The sequence below is a fragment of the Oncorhynchus keta genome, chromosome 7, assembly GCF_023373465.1.
Source record: "Oncorhynchus keta strain PuntledgeMale-10-30-2019 chromosome 7, Oket_V2, whole genome shotgun sequence".
NCBI lineage: Eukaryota > Metazoa > Chordata > Actinopteri > Salmoniformes > Salmonidae > Oncorhynchus > Oncorhynchus keta.
This window is the reverse complement of record NC_068427.1, coordinates 5,221,848-5,242,362: the sequence shown is the minus strand read 5'-3', so window position 1 is coordinate 5,242,362 and position 20,515 is coordinate 5,221,848. Positions and strand designations below refer to the sequence as shown.

The following is a 20,515-nucleotide window of genomic DNA, read 5'->3' as shown; positions in this document are numbered from 1 at the left end:
TCTGTGTGATGTCTTCCTGTGACAGCCATCATGTGGTCGGCATCATGTCTGTGTTTCTGCCAGCACTTCTTTAGGTTGGGGTATAGGTGTATTCTTATGGAGCCCAGCACTATGGAATTATATTACAGAATTCAATTATTCTTAACACAAATTCAAATAATTCAGATTCAATGTGTGGTGGCACTAATATCACTTCATACAGCACCCTCAGAAAACAACAGTATAGGTTAGTCTAGCAGGTGTAAATGTTTTGGTGGACAGACGAATGCAGGCCAATGTGGGTTGATCATTCCAAACTAATAAAACATTCCTTTCTTAGGCATGTCCCCAGGCTAATTTAGACATGACTTTGACAAACAACCATCCAGTGAATAAAGGACACAATCGTGTTATAAAACAATCAGTCTACATTCTACTGTATTCTGTGTAACACTGCCCTCTTGGGGCTCAGCAAAGTTACTGCGTTGTGCTGGGCAAACGTTGTGGACCTACAGTGAAGTCAGGTCAACATCACAAATGTGGACGGATATTCATGGTATCTTTCTGAGAAATACCACATGACCTTGAACACCACGGGATAATTTATTTATATTTATTATTTATTTAAAATGACATGGTTTGATGGCCACATACAACAATCACATTAATCAAGAACAGAGGGAAACCATTGTGAACAAACCAAATCATACATTTGAACATCTTGGTAAAAAATGTCATTGATCCTGATTCAATTAATTGAGGGACATGGTTACATTTAGTACATGGTGTTGAACTATTTTTGTTTTACATTTATCAATAATCACGAGGTTATTTTGAAGAATAATTCATTAAGTGTATATACAAAAAGTATAATCAACATGGTTTCTAATCTTCATTCCTCTGCATTGTAATGGTCCAAAGCTTTGCATTCTTTGGTCAGAATCTCTGAAACAATTAAGTAATATTCAGCTGTCCATTTCAAGACATCTTCTCATGCAAGTGGCCATGCTGTTTAATAATGTTCTTATGTGTTTCTTCTTTTGATCAACTTGTCATTATATAGGCAAGCACTTTGTTGGATGCAGAAACAGTCTGCTACCTGGGCTCTCCTAGATCAGTGTCTCTATTTCCAGAAGGGGTGAGATGCCTCTTTAAACTTGTAATCAGTTATACAGTTATAGTTCTCCTCAGAGATCCTCTGGCAATTTGCTGGTTTCTGTCTCACTGCTGGGAACGGATTTTTGGCTGCTGAACTATTGGTCATTGGCTCATCATTCTCACTGGTTGTTGACTGGTCATTGGCTCACCGGTCTGTTGGCTGATCGTTGGCTCACCGGTCTGATTGATGGTTGTTGGCTCTCCAATATGTTGGTTGGTCTTTGGCGCACCGGTCTGTTGGTTGGTCGTCGGCTCACCTTTCACCATTCTCTCACGGTTTGTGTCTGGTGCTGTTGAGGTGGATCTTCATACCATCGTTGACGTCTCTGGACGACCCCTCGGGCAATGTCCGTGCTGCGCTGGAGAAGGACACGCTCACCTGCCTCTTCAGGATCTTCAGCACCTTACTCTTGTAACCCTTACAGGCAAAGAAGTAGATGAATGGATCCAGGCAGGAGTTGAGGTTCATCAGACAAACAGTGAAGTGTAAGGAGATCTGGAAGGCTGTGAGTTCAGCACAGTCTGGTGTGTAGATCAGCTTTCGGATCATGTATTGGAGGAGGTTCATGTGATAGGGGCTGAAACAGACCACAAACACCAGGGAGACGCAGCAGATCACCCCGATGGCTTTTTGGCTGCGCCCCGACTTGTCCGTCAGCTGATTGGCCTTGGCGGCGAGGCGGAGTTTATAGCACAGTATGGAGTAGCACACCAGGATGGTCACCACGGGGACTCCGTAGCCTAGGAATACGGCGCCAATCAGGATATAGGAGATGTTGGGCACCGGTTCGAAGTTGGGATACTCCATACAGGTGATGAAGCCATCAGGTTCCTCGTTAGTCATGGGCATGGAGAGGAGGGGCAGAGTTTGCATTAAGACCAGCAACCACACCCCGACACAAATGTACCGGACATTGGAGATCTTACGGAAGCGTGCGAATCGGAGCGGCAAGACGACAGCAATGAACCGGTCCACACTGAGGCAGGTCATGAAGTTGACCCCGGCGTAAGTGTTGATGTAGAAGATCAGCCCTGTGATCTTACACAGGGCCTCCCCCAGGGGCCAGTGGAAGCCCAGGGCGTAGTAGATTATCCGTAACGGTAGTGATAGTGTGAACAGGATGTCGGAGATGACCAGGTTGGCGGAGTAGAGCGTGGTGGAGTTCATCTTCTTCACGTTGGGGCGGATGATGTGGAAGGCCAGGGCATTGCCCAGCAACCCCACGGAGAAGACGATGCAGTAGAAGAGGGGCATGAGGACTCGGGCATAACCCCGGTGGTTGTACAGGGTAATGCAGGTGTCTGAGTCGTTAAGAGTGGGGGTTGGATGGCTGGAGGTTGGAGGCTGGTTGAAGGTCCTCATCACCTCCATCTTGGGGCCAGTGGAGAGGGAAGCTAGCTATATCTGTGAAAATAAGAAAAAAGCAGCTTTGTCAATGCCAAAATGTTCATGTTTGCACTTAGTAGTACACATCACTATTGTCTGAATGGATGTAGATGTACACTGAGTGCACAAATCATTAAGAACAACTGTACTTTCCATGAAATAGACTGACAAGGGGAATCCAGGTGACAGCTACAATCACATATTGATAAACCCACACAGGTTAAAGAAGGATTTTGACGCTTTGAGACAATAGAGACATGGATTGTGTATGTGAGCCATTCAGAAGGTGAATGGGCAAGACAAAATATTTAAGTGCCTTTGAACGGGGTTTGGTGGTAGGTGCCAGGCGCACCAGTTTCTTTTCAGAACAGCAGCGCTGCTGGGTCTTTCACGCTCAACAATTTCCTGTTTGTATCAAGAATGGTCCACCACCCAAACGACATCCAGCCAACTTGACACAACTGTGGTAAGCATTGGAGTCAACATGGACCAGCATCCCAGTGGAATGCTTTTGACACCTTTTAGAGTCAATGCCCTAATAAATTGAATCTGTTCTGAGGGCAAAAGGGGGGAGAGGGTGCAACTCAAAATTAGGAAGGTGTTCATAATGTTTTGTGCGCATAAAGTACATGTTAAATGACCAATTCACGTCACATCACAGGAAAGTATTTGTGTTAAAAGGCACACTAGGAAGTCTACATCCCTACAGGGCACTCATACACTAGGAAGTCTGCATCCCTACACTCTACGGGCGCTTTCACATATCCTGGACCCTGCCCAGGCTGTGGGTCCAAGATCCAGGACCAGGGTACGAGGTATTGTGACGCGGCAACACCCTTTGCTGATGTTCGCATGAAAAAATGTTAAAATACGAAGTTGCAACAAAGTGATTTTTGTTATTTTCCGTTGGTCATTAAACTTTTGTTTGCCAGCTAACGTTATCTTGACATACTATTAACTAACTTAATTAGCTAAATTAGCTAAGATACAACACAATTAGTTCAAATAAGGGCAAAGGGGCGACATGAACTTTCTGTGAAACTGATACCCTATTGGAGATCTCGGATATGGGTGGAATTGACAAATACCCACAAAATACAGTGGTTTTTGAGAATATTTGCGAACGTAAGGGGGCAAACGGCTATTTAACCTTTTACTGCAGGGGGCTAAATCTGTGTCACAAAGAGTGTTTCTTGGAGGTTTTAAAACAGATATAAATTGGAGATTGCATCCCAATATTACACTTTATGTTCATTCTGAAAGTTCAGACCCCTTCCCTTTTTACACATTTTGTCACGTTACAGCCTTGTTCTAAAATGGATTAAATTGTTTATTTTACACTTCAATCTACACACAATACCCCATAATGACAAAGAAAAATCTGAAATATGACATTTAAGTAAGTATTCAGACCCTTTACTCAGTACTTTGTTGAAGCACCTTTGGCAGCGATTACAGTCTCGAGTCTACTTGGGTATGACGCTATAAGCTTGGTACACCTGTATTTGGGGAGTTTCTCCCATTCTTCTCTGCAGATCCTCTCAAGCTCTATCAGGTTGGATGGGGATTGTCAATGCACAGCAATTTTCAGGTCTCTCCAGAGATGTTCGATTGGGTTCAAGTTCAGGCTCTGGCTGGGCCACTCAAGGACATTCAGAGACTTGTCCCAAAGCCACTCCTGCGTTGTCTTGGTTGTGTGCTTAGGGTTGTTGTCCTGTTGGTGTCACGTTCTTTCAAAATCGAACCCAGTTTCGCCTGGATCTGATACCGGTCAGAAACTCTAAGGAGGACCTTCCTGGCCCGATGCCAGGTCTGGTGGCAACGACGAATGTGGGCCTGGACAGAAGGAACTGAAAGATCCCTCTCCTGAAAAGGAAACAAGGGAGGTTGGTATCCGTACAGGCATTGGAAGGGGGACATCCCAGTGGCAGATGAAGGAAGGGTATTATGGGCATACTCGACCCAGGGTAATTGAGATGACCAAGAGGTGGGATCAGAGGAGACAAGACAATGCAGCGTGGACTCCATCTTCTGGTTGGCTCTCTCCGCCTGACCATTAGATTGTGGGTGAAATCCAGAAGTGAGACTGACTGTAGCTCCAATGGCCAAACAGAAGGATCTCCAGACAGCAGAGGTAAACTGAGGGCCGCCCCCAGGTGGTGAGGGTAGGTAACAACATCTCCTCCCCTCTGATCCTCAACACTGGGGCCCCACAAGGGTGCGTTCTGAGCCCTCTCCTGTACTCCCTGTTCACCCACGCCTCCAACTCAATCATCAAGTTTGCGGACGATACAACAGTGGTAGGCTTGATTACCAACAACGACGAGACGGCCTACAGGGAGGAGGTGAGGGCCCTCGGAGTGTGGTGTCAGGAAAATAACCTCACACTCAACGTCAACAAAACTAAGGAGATGATTGTGGACTTCAGGAAACAGCAGAGGGAACACCCCTATCCACATCGATGGTACAGTAGTGGAGAGGGTAGCAAGTTTTAAGTTCCTCGGCATACACATCACAGACAAACTGAATTGGTCCACTCACACAGACAGCATCGTGAAGAAGGCGCAGCAGCGCCTCTTCAACCTCAGGAGGCTGAAGAAATTTGGCTTGTCACCAAAAGCACTCACAAACTTCTACAGATGCACAATCGAGAGCATCCTGGCGGGCTGTATCACCGCCTGGTACGGCAACTGCTCCGCCCTCAACCGTAAGGCTCTCCAGAGGGTAGTGAGGTCTGCACAACGCATCACCGGGGGCAAACTACCTGCCCTCCAGGACACCTACACCACCCGATGTTACAGGAAGGCCATAAAGATCATCAAGTACATCAACCACCCGAGCCACTGCCTGTTCACCCCGCTATCATCCAGAAGGCGAGGTCAGTACAGGTGCATCAAAGCTGGGACCGAGAGACTGAAAAACAGCTTCTATCTCAAGGCCATCAGACTGTTAAACAGTCACCACTAACATTGAGTGGCCGCTGCCAACACACTGACACTGACTCAACTCCAGCCACTTTAATAATGGGAATTGATGGGAATGATGTAAATATATCACTAGCCACTTTAAACAATGCTACCTTATATAATGTTACTTACCCTACATTATTCATCTCATATGCATACGTATATACTGTACTGTATATCATCGACTGCATCCTTATGTAATACATGTATCACTAGCCACTTTAACTATGCCACTTTGTTTACATACTCATCTTATATGTATATACTGTACTCGATACCATCTACTGTATCTTGCCCTACATACTTACCCTACATTATTAATCTCATATGCATACGTATATACTGTACTGTATATCATCGACTGCATCCTTATGTAATACATGTATCACTAGCCACTTTAACTATGCCACTTTGTTTACATACTCATCTTATATGTATATACTGTACTCGATACCATCTACTGTATCTTGCCTATGCTGCTCTGTACTATCACTCATTCATATATCCTTATGTACATATTCTTTATCCCCTTACACTGTGTATAAGACAGTAGTTTAGGAATTGTTAGTTAGATTACTTGTTGGTTATTACTGCATTGTCGGAACTAGAAGCACAAGCCTAACCCTAACCCTACATCTGCTAACCATGTGTATGTGACAAATACAATTTGATTTGATTTGACCACGGTCAGAAACAATGTCACTGGGCAATCCGTGGACCCTGAAAACCTCCCTAACCAGGATCTCGGATGTCTCCGTGGCAGATGGAAGCTTGGAGAGAGGGACAAAATGAGCAAACTTTCTGAATCTGTCCACAATGGTCAGAATGACCGTGATCCCAACAGAAGGGGCAATCCCGTGACAAAATCCAGGGCCAGATGCGACCAAGGTCGCCGAGGAATAGGTAGGGGGTGAAGAAGCCCAGAGCTGGGCCGATTGGTACTTTTGTTCTGAGCACAAACAGGACATGCGGCAACAAGCCTCCGGGTATCTTCTCCCATGGCAGGCCACCAAAATCGTCTGCGCAGTAGCGCCATAGTCTGAGCAACGCCAGGGTGACAAGCTATCTTGCTGGCGTGGGACCACTGAAGAACAGCAGAACGGACCGACTCAGGCACTAACAACCGACCGGGTGGACCTTAACCGGGGCCGGGCTGCGTCCAAAGGGCCGCCATCACATCCTCCTCAATCCTCCATGTAACGGCTCCCACGACAAGGTTCTGGGGAAGAATCGTCTCAGTCTTGGCCCCACTCTCATCCGTCTTGGAGAACATCCGGGACAAGGCGTCCGCTTTGCCGTTCTTCGACCCAGGTTGGAACATCAGGGAAAAATTGAAGCGTCCAAAAACAAAGCCCACCTGGCCTGACGGGACGTTTAGCCGATTGCACTTAAGCCAGATTCTTGTGGTCAGTCCAGACCACAAACGGTTGCTCCGCTCCCTCCAACCAGTGACGCCACTCCTCCAAGGCAAGCTTCACAGCGAGAAGCTCCCGGTTACCCACATCGTAGTTTCTCTCAGCTGGTGAAAGACGACAAGAGTAGAAGGCGCAGGGATGGAGTTTACCGTCAGTGGAGCTACGCTGGAACAGGATGGTGCCCACCCCACATCAGACTCGTCCACCTCAACAACAAACTGACGGGAAGTGTCAGGTTGAGAGAGAATCGGCGTGTTGGTGAATCGGCTCTTCAAGTTCAGAAATGCTCGGTCTGCCTCAGGAGTCCAACAGAAAATTCTGGTGCAAGATGTCAGAGCAGTTAAAGGGGCGGCCACCCGGCCGTAATCACGGATAAACCTCAGATAGAAGTTCGCAAATTCCAGGAATCTCTGGAGCTGCAATCTCGTACCGGGCCGGGCCCAATCCCGAACCGCCCGAACCTTCTCTTGGTCCATCTTGATCTCACCCCTGGAGATGATGTACCCGAGGAAGGATGTAGTGTGGGCGTGAAAATCACACTTCTCTGCCTTCACAAACAGACGGTTCTCCAATAACCGCTGCAGGACCTGCTTAACATGCCGGATGTGGCTGAAAAGCTCCTTGGAGAAAATCAGGATGTCATCCAGGTAAACGAACACAAACAGACCGATCATATCCCTCTGCACGTCATTCACCAAGCTTTGGAACACTGCTGGAGCGTTGGAAAGTCCAAACGGCATCACCTGGTACTCGAAATGTCCCATAGGTGTATTGAATCCAGTCAACCACTCGTCCCCTCTTTGATCCGCACCAGATGATACGCATTGCGTAGATCAAGCTTCGTAAACACAGTAGCACCCTGTAAAGAATCGAAAGCGGAGCTCATCACCCGATAATCAATACACGGTCTAAGAGAGCCATCCTTCTAACTCACCAAAAAAATCCAGCTCCCAGGGGTGATGACGAGGGACGAATGAGACCTGCAGCAAGAGACTCCTTTATGTAGATCTCCAGGGCTTCCCGCTCAGGTCGAGAAATACTGTATAACCGTCCCTTGGGAAAGGCAGCTCCAGGGAACAGCTTAATTGTACAATCATAAGGTCAGTGGGGAGGAAGTCACTGAGCTTTCTGCTTACTGAACACCTCACCCAACTCGTGATATGTTTCAGGAACCAGGGACAAATCAGGAGGAGCAGACTCACTGACCCGACTGGGGACAGCATGAGAACAGGCAGTCCTGAGGCAGTTAGCAAGGCACTCAATGCTCCAACTAGTTACCTTACCAGTCACCCAATCGAACGAAGGATTGTGTTCTCTTAGCCAGGGTATCCCAGAACCAGAGGAACATGGGGGAAGGCAAAATGAAAAAAAGAAATAACCTCTGAATGATTCCCCGACAACAACATCTTAACCGGTTCAGTCCTCATAGTGATCCGTGCCAGACTACTGCCGTTCAGAGTGGTTGCTTCAATGGCTTCCGGTAATTGCTCCTTGGAAAGCCCCAGCTGTTCCACTAAGTCGGCATCAATGAAGCTGTCATCGGCACCTGAATCGATGAAAGCGTTAATCGCTAAACTCTGATTCTTATTTATGAGGGTAGCAGGAAAATTAGGTCTGACAGGGCTCTTGAGAGGTTGAAACTGGCTCGCTAACAAACCTCCCAAACTTAACGAGCCGAGCAGTTTAACGGGCGCTGAGGACAAACGGAGATGTAATGTCCCGAGCTACCACAGTAGAGGCAGCTGTTGGTCTCACGTCTACGTTGGTGCTCGTCCTTAGTTAACCCATGCCGCCCCACTTGCATAGGTTCAGGATCTGGCGGCAGGACTCCTCCACTAATCCTGTGTGAGGGAAAATGATCAACCCGTTCTGGTCCACTTCCTGACCCGAATGGTAACCGAGTCTCAGATTGATTAGATGGACCCCACTGCTTCTCCCTCCTTCTCTCTCAGACTCTATTATCTACCCGAATAGCTAAGGTGACCAAACTATCTAGGTCACTAGGCTCTGGATAGGAGATCAGCTCGTCCTTGAGTTGCTCCGACAACCCCTGGTAAAAAAACACTTGTAGTGATTCCTCATTCCAACCACTCTCCACAGCCAATGTCCTGAATTCTATCACAAAGTCTGCCACACTGCGAGCTCCTTGGCGAAGAGAGAACAAACGTTTAGCTGCGTCCTTACCTCGGACTGGATGGTCAAAAAGCTTTCACATCTCTGTCGTGAAACCCTGGTATGACGTCATGCATGTGTCCCGTCGTTCCCAAACAGCTGAAGCCCATTCCAGAGCTCTACCGCGCAGCAGCTCAATAACAAAAGCTATCCTAGCCTTATCTGTGGCGTAAGAGTAGGGCTGCAGATCAAAAAATTAACCCACACTGTAAAATAAATGAACGGTATCCTCCCAGATCTCCCTCGTACTTCTCCGGTGTCGGAACCTTGGGCTCACGGAAGGAACCCGCTCCCGAATCGGCAGGTGATATGGGTGAACCAGGTGGTGGATGATCCGCCGGCAACCTGAGCTGATCCTGGATACTCGTTAATCTATCCGATAAGTTCGGATTGAACCCGCTATCTCATGTAGCGCCGTGTTGTGTTGTCCCAACATCTTCTCCTGCTGGGTAATTGTATGGCAAATGGAGTCCAGGTCCGCTGGGTTCATCACTGGCCGGATCGTTCTGTCACGTTCTTTCAAAATCGAACCCAGAAGCAGACCAGGACAAGGAGAGTAGGAAGAAGGTGAGTATTTATTTACAAGTGAATGTGAATGGGTAGATATATCCAGGTGGCGTAGCGGGCAGCGGTGGTGAGTTGATGGGAGTAAATAGGTGGATCCAATGGGGTAGCGGAATCCTCTGACGACCAGGCGGGAATGGGGTAAATGATCCGGGTGAGTAACTGAAGACAGAACAAACGGAGGTAAGTTTAAGGCAAGCAATATGTAAAAAACAACAAAACAAATTCTATCCAACTTGAGGCTGATACTATGGCACAACATACTGTTCATGACTAACGATCCGGCAGGGAATGGATGTCAGGTCAGAGCTTTTGAAGGGGAGAGGTGATGATCAGGACAGGTGTGCAGATTACTGATGGGATACAGGTGCGGGTGAACATCGATCTCCCAACAAGCTCGCCCGGCAACCAGACAGGGTGCGTTCCAGGACACCGGAAACACACTCCAGGACAGAAACACAGGCAAACACAGACTCAGGAAGCGGGATTCGTGACAGTTGGAAGGTGAACCTTTGCTCCAGTCTGAGGTCCTGAGCACTCTGGAGCAGGTTTTCATCAAGTATCTCTCTGTACTTTGCTCTGTTCATCTTTCCCTCGATCCTGACTAGTCTCCCAGTCCCTGCCACTGAAAAAAATCCCCACAGCATGATGCTGCCACCCCCATGCTTCACCGTAGAGATGGTGCCAGGTGCTCCCTTCCAGTTGCATTGCTGGGAATGATTTGTTGTTGTACTTCATCCTCCTCAAAAGAATCATTATAAATGTCCCAAAAAATTTATTCAGCACCCAGAATGCCGTAATTAGAGTGTTCATTATGTCAATGTGAGAGTCATTGCGTTTAAGCAAACACCCCCATCTTCCCTTCAGTCGACCAAAAGCCCTCTCTAAAGTCATGTGAGAACTACTGATCCTCTCATTAAAGTTGATCTACACAGGTGTGATTGCTCTCTGAGTAGGGCTTCATCAGCCATGGAAGAAGTGGGTGTGCGGCATCTCCTAATATTACAAGTGGCACAAAGGTCTCAGTCCATCTTTGGAGTAGTCTGCCCTCCTGACCCTTGGTAAACGGTGCTGAGTTTGCCAGCACACGGGCATCATGTACTGTGCCTACCCAACCAATCTGGATGTCCGATGTTAATGTTAATTTGTGATCTACAACCCCTTTCTGGACCAAGAGTAAAACCTCTATCTGTTAAACAAGTCCCACTTGTCTTGTGGTGGTGCTATGATGGGTATATGTGTCATCGATTGCTCCACAGCACTGACCTGATCCTGGTTGACGGTCCAGGAATCTGTTACTATGTCTCTGAACTCAGCCTCAGTTGGTGTCTTGATATGAAGGTGTAACATTTTCTCCCGGATGAGACTGGCAATTTGATTAGTGACTGTGCATGCAGTTGACAAACCTAGACCAAACAATAACAAGATTGTTCGGTACTCTACATTAGTGGCAAGCCCTCCACAGACAAATGGCAACAGGCTGCTCCACAGACAGTGCTTCCCTGTAATGACACTGTTGCTGGACAATATCACATAGACTGAGGAATGTTGTCTCCCTCATCCTAAAGTTCGCTCTCCACTCTGTCAGTCCAGCCTTCAAATGCAGTCATCCACCACTGTGCCTCCCTTGGAACATCCCATATACTCCAGTGGAGGCTGGTGGGAGGAGATATAGGAAGACAGGCTCATTATACGGGCTGGAATGGAATCAATGGAACAGTCAAACTTCCATAATTTACATTTTACATATTAGTCATTTAGCAGACGCTCTTATCCAGAGCAATTTACAGTACTGAGTGCATACATTTTCTTACATATATTGGATGTGTTATTCTTTTGTAATTATTTAAAAAAAAAATGAAATTGAAATTAAAACATGCAATCTATCAACATTTACTGTCGGCCTCCATTTATTCCATTCTGGCCATTACAGTGAGCCGTCCTCCTATAGCTCCTCCCACCAGCCTCCATTGATATGCTCTTGGTAAAAGAGAATTACACTGTTTAGGCTTACTACTATGAAATTGTAAAAAGGAATGGTAGACTACAATATAACAATTCTAGCCAAGATAGATCTGACAGACCATAATGATAGATCTGATCTAGACTTATTTGAAAACAGAATATACATTTTTTTTAAATTAAATCATATATGCCTGCCATCGTGTCATTTTGGCTAGTGTTCTTCATAGATATTAGATTGCTGGTGCCACATATCAGACAACATTGTAAATGTCCTTGTGGGTAAATGTTCGTGACTGTTTTTATAGGCTATATAGAGGCAACAAGTTGGAGAGAAATAGCTAGGTATCTTTTTACTCACCTTGTTGCATGTTTTTTGATGAGTATGCTGAGAAACATATTCAACCTGAACTCTTGATTCATCCTTAAAAAGCGTTGGCCTCAGAGTTGTTGTGTGAGCCTCCTGTCTTGGTTTAGGCAGATAGGGGGGAATTCCAACCTGAGGTAAGCATGCGTAAATGGAACGTAATTCCTTTTCTATGCCCCTTTCTCTCTACACATATTCTGACCTTCAACTTAAACATGAGAATAGCATGCTATTCGTTTTGGGTGGACAACAAAGAAATTAATGTGTGGTGGAGGTGTGTCTACAGATTCTGACCTCGACTTAATTCCCTCATAATTCCACCACCTTTACACACGATTCAATTATGAATAGTTGAGCAAGCTGTCGGATCCAAGTGGAAAAACATATTTATATTTTCTGATAGAAATAACACCATTCTCCATGCACTGTAATTTACAAATTGATAAGCTCTATTGATAAGAGCTAGGTATATGAGTGAACCGTTTGGTTAAGTGGGTTGTAGATATAAATTACAAATGTTTTATATTTATTTTACTGTATGACCGCTGGTGTGATGGAGTGAGAGGTTGGGCATGTGAAGGTCCTTCTGTAGCACAGTTGGTAGAGCATGGCGCTTGTAACGCCAGGGTAGTGGGTTCGATTCCCGGGACCACCCATACGTAGAATGTATGCACACATGACTGTAAGTCGCTTTGGATAAAAGCGTCTGCTAAATGGCATATATTATATTAAGGTCGGTATATTCCCGCTCGTTGGCTACATCTGCTGGCCAGGAAGGGTAAGACCCTAGTTACACACACCTGAATATAATTAGGTTGGAGGTTGGGTGGTAGCTGTTCATCCTGGCTTTGGCCAGATCTGTTTTTGGTCTGGAGCAGCAAGCCTTTACTGACCCCCCACTGCTACACTAGAGACAATTGTGAAACCAGCCTCATGGCAGCAAACTGAAGCAGATCAACACATCACCTTTTCCACAGTGACGTTTTTAATAAACTATGTTTCCTGACTCATTAACACAAGGCCAAATCCAAGGACTCAGGGCTGTATTTCATTGTGATCTGTAGTTACAACCTTCACACACGTTTTTCCCCCTCCAATATATATATATATATATATATATATATATATATATATATATATATATATATATATATATATATATATTTAAATATTTGCAGAAGTGCTATAGACTTTTGTCTGGAGTAAGAACATGGTAAAAACAGTGTGGCCACTATAGAGGTCCTATAATTTGCTGTTCTATATGTAATTCTATGGTGGCAACAGCATTAGAGTAAGGTGTTACAAAAGGTGCTAGAATCTTAAAGGTTTTTCTGCTGTCCACGTAGGAGAACCTTTTGAAGAAGCATTTTTGGTTCCAGGTAGAACCTTTTTTGTTCCAGGTAGAACAATTTTGGGTCCCATGTAGAACCCTTTCCACAGAGGGTTCTACACGGAACCCAAAATAGTTCTACCTGGAACCAAAAAGGGTTCTACCTGAAATCAAAAAGGGTTCTACCTGAAACCAAAAAGGGTTCTTCTATGGGTCATTTAAGGATGAGTCATTTGAGCATTAAGGGCCCCAACCTCTTAACAAGTAGATATTTGAGCCACAGTGTGCAACATTTAATTATATAGATTCAGTATCAGTGAGCCACCTGGTTACATCTTTATTTATATATTAATAAGTTCTAAACTGGCCTGGTATAACAGCCAGGTCTCAAGGGTGTGCCCTTGGGTATGAGCTGCCTAAGTTGTTTTGATGATTTGAACCTAATCATGATTAATCAATTGTACATTGAACCTGAGAACAAAATATTGTTAGCCATAGTTTACAGTTCTCAATACTGCAACTTTTGTTTTGGAACAATTTTTGGGTTTAGATTTTCGCTTCCCAATACTTTCCCAATTGTACCTAAACGTCAAGTCAAATAAATGCTTTACTTGAAATAATGAATACACAATCAACAATTGAAGAAACCAAAACACAAATGTGCACCTACCAAAACCAGCTGTATTATTGCATACTTCCAAAGTGTCAGAGTAAAGCAGGATAGTTCTTCCTTGGCGCGAGACAATTGTCCTCTCAGAGTTCAGCAGAGACCATGTTCCCCCAGGGTTTTAGAGCAGAGTGACACAGAGTGACAAATAGAGAACTATGTTTGAGGGGCGGGCAGACTCTCGTAACCATAGTGACATTATAATATTCTGTGTTGCTGTTATGTTATGTTCTTGAGTTTGTGGATCTCCCCCCATGTCTCTGTCTCAAGCTGTCGCATATCTACACGGCCATTTTTTAAACATGTTTTGTCTGTTTTTAAGACTATTTTGAATATAGTACAGGATATAGACAGGGAACTTAATCTCAGATTTAGTTGAGTCATTTACTACTTGTGTTAACCATCTCTTTTAGAATAACAAACAGATTTCCCACATGTTAATAATTATGATTTAATAGTGAATGTCAATTTAGCTACATATGATAGATAACTAATCAATCAGTGTTCAATGTTGCTATATGCTCGCCCTCAATATCATTAGGTGTTTCTTTTGTTCATACACTACTGTCAAAGTATTCACATCCCTTGCCCTTTTCCACATTCTGTTGCTTTAAAAAGTGGAATTCAAATGGATTTAATTGTAAAAAAAAAAATGTGTCAGAGATCTACACAAAATACTCTTATGTCAAAGTAGGATCATTTAAAAAATATATATTTTTTAAAATCATGAAAAATCAAACACTAATGTATCTCGACTAGATAAGTATTCAACCCACTGACTCACTTAATGTGAGAATAACCTTTGACAGTGATAATAATAACAGTGATTACAGCTGTGAGTCTTTAAGGGTAATAACTCTAAGAGCTTTCCACACCTGGATTGTGCAACATTTGCCCATCATTTTTTTCAAAATTCTTCAAGCTCTGTCAAATAGTTTTTTGATCATTGCTGGACCACTGTTTTCAGGTCATACATTTTTAAACAGATTTAAGTCAAACTGTAACTCGGCCACTCAGGAACATTCCATTGTCTTCTTGGCAAGCAACTCCAGTGTAGATCTGGCCTTATGTTTTAGGTTATTGTCATGCTGTGTCTGGTATAAAGCAGACTGTCCCAGGTTTTTCCCTCAAGGATTTTCCCTGCACTTAGCTCCATTCCATTTATTTTTTTGTCCTGAAAAACAATCTTGTCCTTAACGATTACAAGCATACCCATAACATGACGCAGCCACCACTATGCTTTAAATTATGGGGAGTGGTACTCAGTAATGTCTTGCACTGGATTTGCCCCAAATATAACAATTTGTATTCAGGACAAAAAGATAATTGCTATGCCACATTTTTTGAAGTATTGCTTTAGTGTGTTGTTGCAAACAGGATGCATCTTTTGGAATATTTGTATTCTGTACAGGCTTCCTTCTTTTCACTCTGTCATTTAGGTTAGTAATTGTGGAGTAACTACAATGTTGTTGATCCATCCTCAGTTTTCTCGTATCAGAGCCATTAAACTCTGTATCTGTTTTAAAGTCACCATTGGCCTAATGGTGAAATCCTTGAGTGCTTTCCTTCCTCTCCAACAACTGAGTTTGGAAGGACGCCTGTATCTTTGTAGTGACTGGGTGTTTTGATACACAATCCCAAGTGTAATTAATAACTTCACCATGCTCAAAGGGATATTCAATGTCTGCTTTAAAAAAATAAATTTACCAATAGGTGCTCGTCTTTGTGAGGCATTGAAAAAACTACTTGGTCTTTGTGGTTGAATCTGTTTGAAATTCACTGCTCGACTGAGGGACCTTACAGATTGGGTATATGTATTGGGTACAGAGATGAGGAAGTCATTCAAAAATCATGTTAAACACTATTATTGCACACAGAGTGGGTCCATGAAGCTTATTATGTGACCTGTCAAGCAAATGTTTACTCCTGAACTTATTTAGGCTTGCTATAACAAAGATGTTGAAGACTGAAGACATTTCTTCTTTTCCTTTTTAATTCTTAAAAAAAATAAAACATTCATAGTTGATTCCATGTTGAAATTATGCTGTATGTGTAGTCCAGTAATACAAAATATACATTTAATCATCCATTTTAAATTCAGGCTGTAACACAACAAAATAAGGAAGAAGTTGAGTGGTGTGAATACTTAGTGAAGGCACTATAGTAATGATGCTACATTGTAAGTTCTCTTGGCAACGGGGTGTGCCCTGGAGAGGATGTGGTTTGAGCCACGTGTGTGTTCATGGCCCCCTCTTTCTGTTTCATATCTTGACAATCATTGACATTTTTTTTATTTTCGCTGTTCTTTGCTTTCGCAGTACAGCTCTGGTTTTGTGGTTTGGTATGTGTTCTCTTCCACGAAATGACTTACATCCCTTCACTTTTTTCCACATTTTGTTGTGTTACAGCCTGAATTTAAAATGGATTCATTTGAGATTTTGTGTCACTGGCCTACACACAATACCCCATAATGTCAAAGTGGAAATGTGTTTTTAGAAAAAAAAAAAAAAAAATGTAAAGCTGAAATGTCTTGAATCAATAGCTATTCAACCCCTTCATTATGGCAAGCCTACATACGTTCAGGAGTAAACATTTGCTTATCAAGTCACATAATAGGTTACATGGACTCACTCTGTGTGCAATGATAGTGTTTTAACATGCAGATAATTGTAAGGTCCCTCAGTCGAGTAGTGAATTTCAAACACAAATTTAACCACAAAGACCAGGGAGGTTTTCAAATGCCTCGTAAAGAAGGGCACCTATTGGTAGATGGGTAAACCAAATAATCAGACAATGAATATCCCTTTGAGCATGGTGAAGTTATTAATTACTCTTTAGATGTTGTATCAATACACCTAGTCACTAGAAAGATACAGGCATCCTTCTAACTACGATAGGAGAAAACTGAGGATGGATCAACATCATTGTAGTTACTCCACAATACTAACCTAATTGACAGAGTGAAAGAAAGCCTGTATAGAATACAAATATTCCAAAACATGTATCCTGTTTGCAACAAGGCACTAAAGCACTACTGCAAAAAATGTGGCAAAGCCATTATTTTTTGTCCTGAATACAAAGTGTTATTATTGGGGGAAATCCAATACAACACATTACTGAGTACCACTCTCCATATTGTCAAGCATAGCTGTGGCTGCATCATGTTATGGGTATGTGTCACGTTCTGACCTTTATTTCCTGTGTTTTGTATTTAGTTAGTATGGTCAGGGCGTGAGTTGGGTGGGCAGTCTATGTTTGTTTTTCTAGGTTTTGAGAGTTTCGGCCTAGTATGGTTCTCAATCAGAGGCAGGTGTCATTGGTTGTCTCTGATTGAGAATCATACTTAAGTAGCCTGGGTTTCACTGTGTGTTTGTGGGTGATTGTTCCTGTCTCTGTCTTTGCACCAGATAGGACTGTTTTGAGTTTGCACATTTCTTGTTTTTTTGTAGTCAGTTGTTCATGTGTACCTTAACGCATTAAAAAGAACCATGGACACTTACCACGCCGCGTATTGGTCCTCTGATCCATTTCGCCTCTCCTCTTCGGAAGAAGAGGAGGAAATTCATTACAGAATCACCCACCCAACTCGGACCAAGCGGCGTGGTAAACAGCAGCGACGACAGCAGCAGCAGCATCAACAACAGAGGCCAGCATCACAGGACTCCTGGACATGGGAGGAGATACTGAACGGAGAGGGACCCTGGGCACAGGCTGGGGAAAATCGCCGCCCCAAAGCAGAGCTGGAGGCAGCGAGAGCTGAGCGGCGGCAATATGAGGAGCCAGCACGGCAGTGCGACAGGTACGAGAGGCAGCCCCAAAACATTTTTTTGGGGGGGGGCACACGAGGTGTGGTACTAAGCCAGGTAGCAGACCTGAGCTCACGCCTCGTGCTTATTATAAGCAGCGCATTACTGGTCAGGCACCGTGTTATGCGGTTAAGCGCACGGTGTCGCCAGTGCGTGTCCATAGCCCGGTGCGCTATAGGGCAGCCCCCCGAAAGTGCCATGCGAGTGTGGGCATTGAGCCAGGGCGTATGGTGCCTGCTCAGCGGGTCTGGTCGCCGGTACGCAGTCTTGGTCCAGGTTATCCTGCGCCGGCTCTGCGTGCTGTGTCTCCGGGGCGCTGGGAGGGTGCAGTGCATCCTCTGCCTGCGCTCCGCTCGTGCCGGGCAACTGTGGGAGTGGAGCCTAAGGGAGAGGTGCGTGTAGTAAGCACTAGATCTCCCGTGCTTACCCACAGCCCGGTTCAACCTGTGCCTGCACTCTGGAGGGTCCGGGCTAGAGTAGTTGTCCAGCCTGGGGAAGTGGTGCCAAGGTTGCGCACCAGAGCTCCAGTGCTCCCCCACAGCCCGGTCTTTCAGGCTCCTCCTAACACCAAGCCTCCTGAAGGTCTCCCCAGCCTGGTGGTTCCTGTGGCAGCCCCACGCACCAGGCGGTCTCTCTGTCTCCTCCCTGCAGGTGCTCCCGCCTGTCCGGCGCCGCTGCCGGAGCGTCCCGCCTGTCCGGCGCCGCTGCCAGAGCCTCCCGCCTGTCCGGCGCCGCTTCCGGAGTGTCCCGCCTGTCCTGCACTGCTGCCTCCTGTGGCAGCTCCACGCAACAGGCTGTCTCTCTGTCTCCTCCCTGCAGGTGCTCCCGCCTGTCCGGCGCCGCTGCCGGAGCGTCCCGCCTGTCCGGCGCCGCTGCCGGAGCGTCCCGCCTGTCCGGCGCCGCTGCCTGAGCGTCCCGCCTGTCCGGCGCCGCTACCGGAGCGTCCCGCCTGTCCGGCGCCGCTGCCGGAGCCTCCCGCCTGTCCTGCGCCGCGCCCAGAGCGCCCGCCTGTCCGGCGCCGCTACCGGAGCGTCCCGCCTGTCCGGCGCCGCTGACGGAGCCTCCCGCCTGTCCAGCGCCGCTGCCGGAGCCTCCCGCCTGTCCGGCGCCGCTGCCTCATGTGGCAGCTCCACGCACCAGGCTGTCTCTCTGTCTCCTCCCTGCAGGTGCTCCCGCCTGTCCGGAGCCGCTGCCGGAGCCTCCCGCCTGTCCGGCGCCGCTGCCAGAGCCCCTCAGCCCAGAGGCGCCAGAGCCCCTCAGCCCAGAGGCGCTTGAAAGCTTGAAGTATTTTAAAAAGAATAATGGATAAATGTTGCACATTCCAGGTGTGGAAATCTCTTAGAGACTTAATTAATTAATTAATTGAATTTAATCAATTGTGAATTCAGGCTGTAACACAACCAAATGTAGAATAAGTCACACACACAAGAAGGTATGCATACATACATACACATGGGTCATTCTTAAATTGCAGTGGCATTTGCATTCCTCGCCTTCACAACCATGAACAGCACTTTAATATGAGAAATAGTTACACATGATACATGTTAATGTTTATATTGAACTGTTATTTATCAATGATAAAACATAATGCACTGCAACACTATTACTGCAACACTTTATTTGTATAACATTTTTTAAGTACTTAGGACAAGCTAATTGAATTAGGGCATGCAAACTCAAATTAGAGCAAGCAAATTAAGTAGAGTTGTAGTGATATGTTTTGGGGATTTAGAGATACATTATAGTGTATATAGAAAAGTATGTGGACACTCTTTCAAATGAGTGGATTTGGCCATTTCAGCCACAACCGTTGTTGACAGGTGTATAAAATCGAGTACAAAGCCATGCAATCTCCATAGACAAACATTGGCAGTAGAATGACTTTACTAAGGAGCTCAGGGACTTTCAACGTGGCACCATCATAGGATGCAACCTTTTCTAACATGTCAGTTTGTCAAATTTCTGACCTGTTAGAACTGCAAGTGCTGTTTGTGAAGTGGAAACGTCTATGAGAAACAACGGCTCAGCCGCGAAGTGGTAGGCCACACAAGCTCAAAGAATAGGACTGCCAAGTGCTGAAGTGTGTCTGTCCTCGGTTGCAACACTCGCTACCGAATTCCAAACTCCCTCTGCAAGCAAAGTCAGCATAAAAACTCTTTGTCGGGGAGCTTTATCAAATGCGTTTCCATGAGCAGGCAAGCCTAAGATCACCATGCGCATTGCCAAACATCGGCTGGAGTGGTGTAAAGCTCGCCACCATTGGACTCTGGAGCAGTGGAAATGCATTCTCTTGAGGGATGAGTCATGCTTTACCATCTGGCAGTCCGACGGATTAATCTGGGTTTAGCGGATGCCAGGACAACGCTACCTGCCCGAATACATAGGGCCAACTGTAAAGTTTGGTGGAGGAGGAATAATGGCCTGGGACTGTTTTTCATGGTTTGGGATAGGACCCTTAGTTCCAGTAAAGGGAAATCTTAACGCTACAGCATATTCTAGACGATTCTGTGCTTCAACCTTTGTGGCAACAGATTGGGGAAGGTCCTTTCGTGCTCACCGTGACAATGCCCCTGTGCACAAAGCATGGTTCATCCAGAAATGGTTTGTTGAAATCAATATGGAAGAACTTGACTGGCTTGAACAGAGCCTTGATCGGAATGAATTGGAACGCCGACTGCGAGCCAGGCCTAATCGCCCAATATTGGTACCCAACCTCACTAATGCTCTTGTGGCTGAAAT

General features: G+C 45.4%; 1 protein-coding gene across 3 annotated transcripts; it reads right to left on the bottom strand.

Moving 5' to 3' along the window:
• Positions 1-576: 576 nt before the first annotated feature.
• gpr183a (G protein-coupled receptor 183a) lies at positions 577-14,108 on the bottom strand. Of its 3 annotated transcripts, none has more exons than XM_035773097.2 (3): positions 13,971-14,108; positions 10,908-11,297; positions 577-2,542 (listed from the first exon to the last, which is right to left on the bottom strand). In XM_035773097.2, exon 3 carries the CDS (start codon positions 2,507-2,509, stop codon positions 1,409-1,411), a length of 1,101 nt encoding a protein of 366 aa, XP_035628990.1. In that variant the 5' UTR covers positions 2,510-2,542; positions 10,908-11,297; positions 13,971-14,108; the 3' UTR covers positions 577-1,408. The 3 variants fall into 3 exon arrangements, with proteins under 3 accessions (XP_035628990.1, XP_052377831.1, XP_035628989.1); XM_052521871.1 differs by lacking the exon at positions 10,908-11,297 and adding an exon at positions 9,661-9,803 and having other exon boundaries at positions 13,971-14,103; XM_035773096.2 differs by lacking the exon at positions 10,908-11,297.
• Between the last annotated feature and the right edge of the window lie 6,407 nt (positions 14,109-20,515).

Coding starts and splice junctions, on each gene's coding strand:
- gpr183a (XM_035773097.2), bottom strand. CDS start 2,509: ATGGAGGTGATGAGGACCTTCAACCAGCCTCCAACCTCCAGCCATCCA.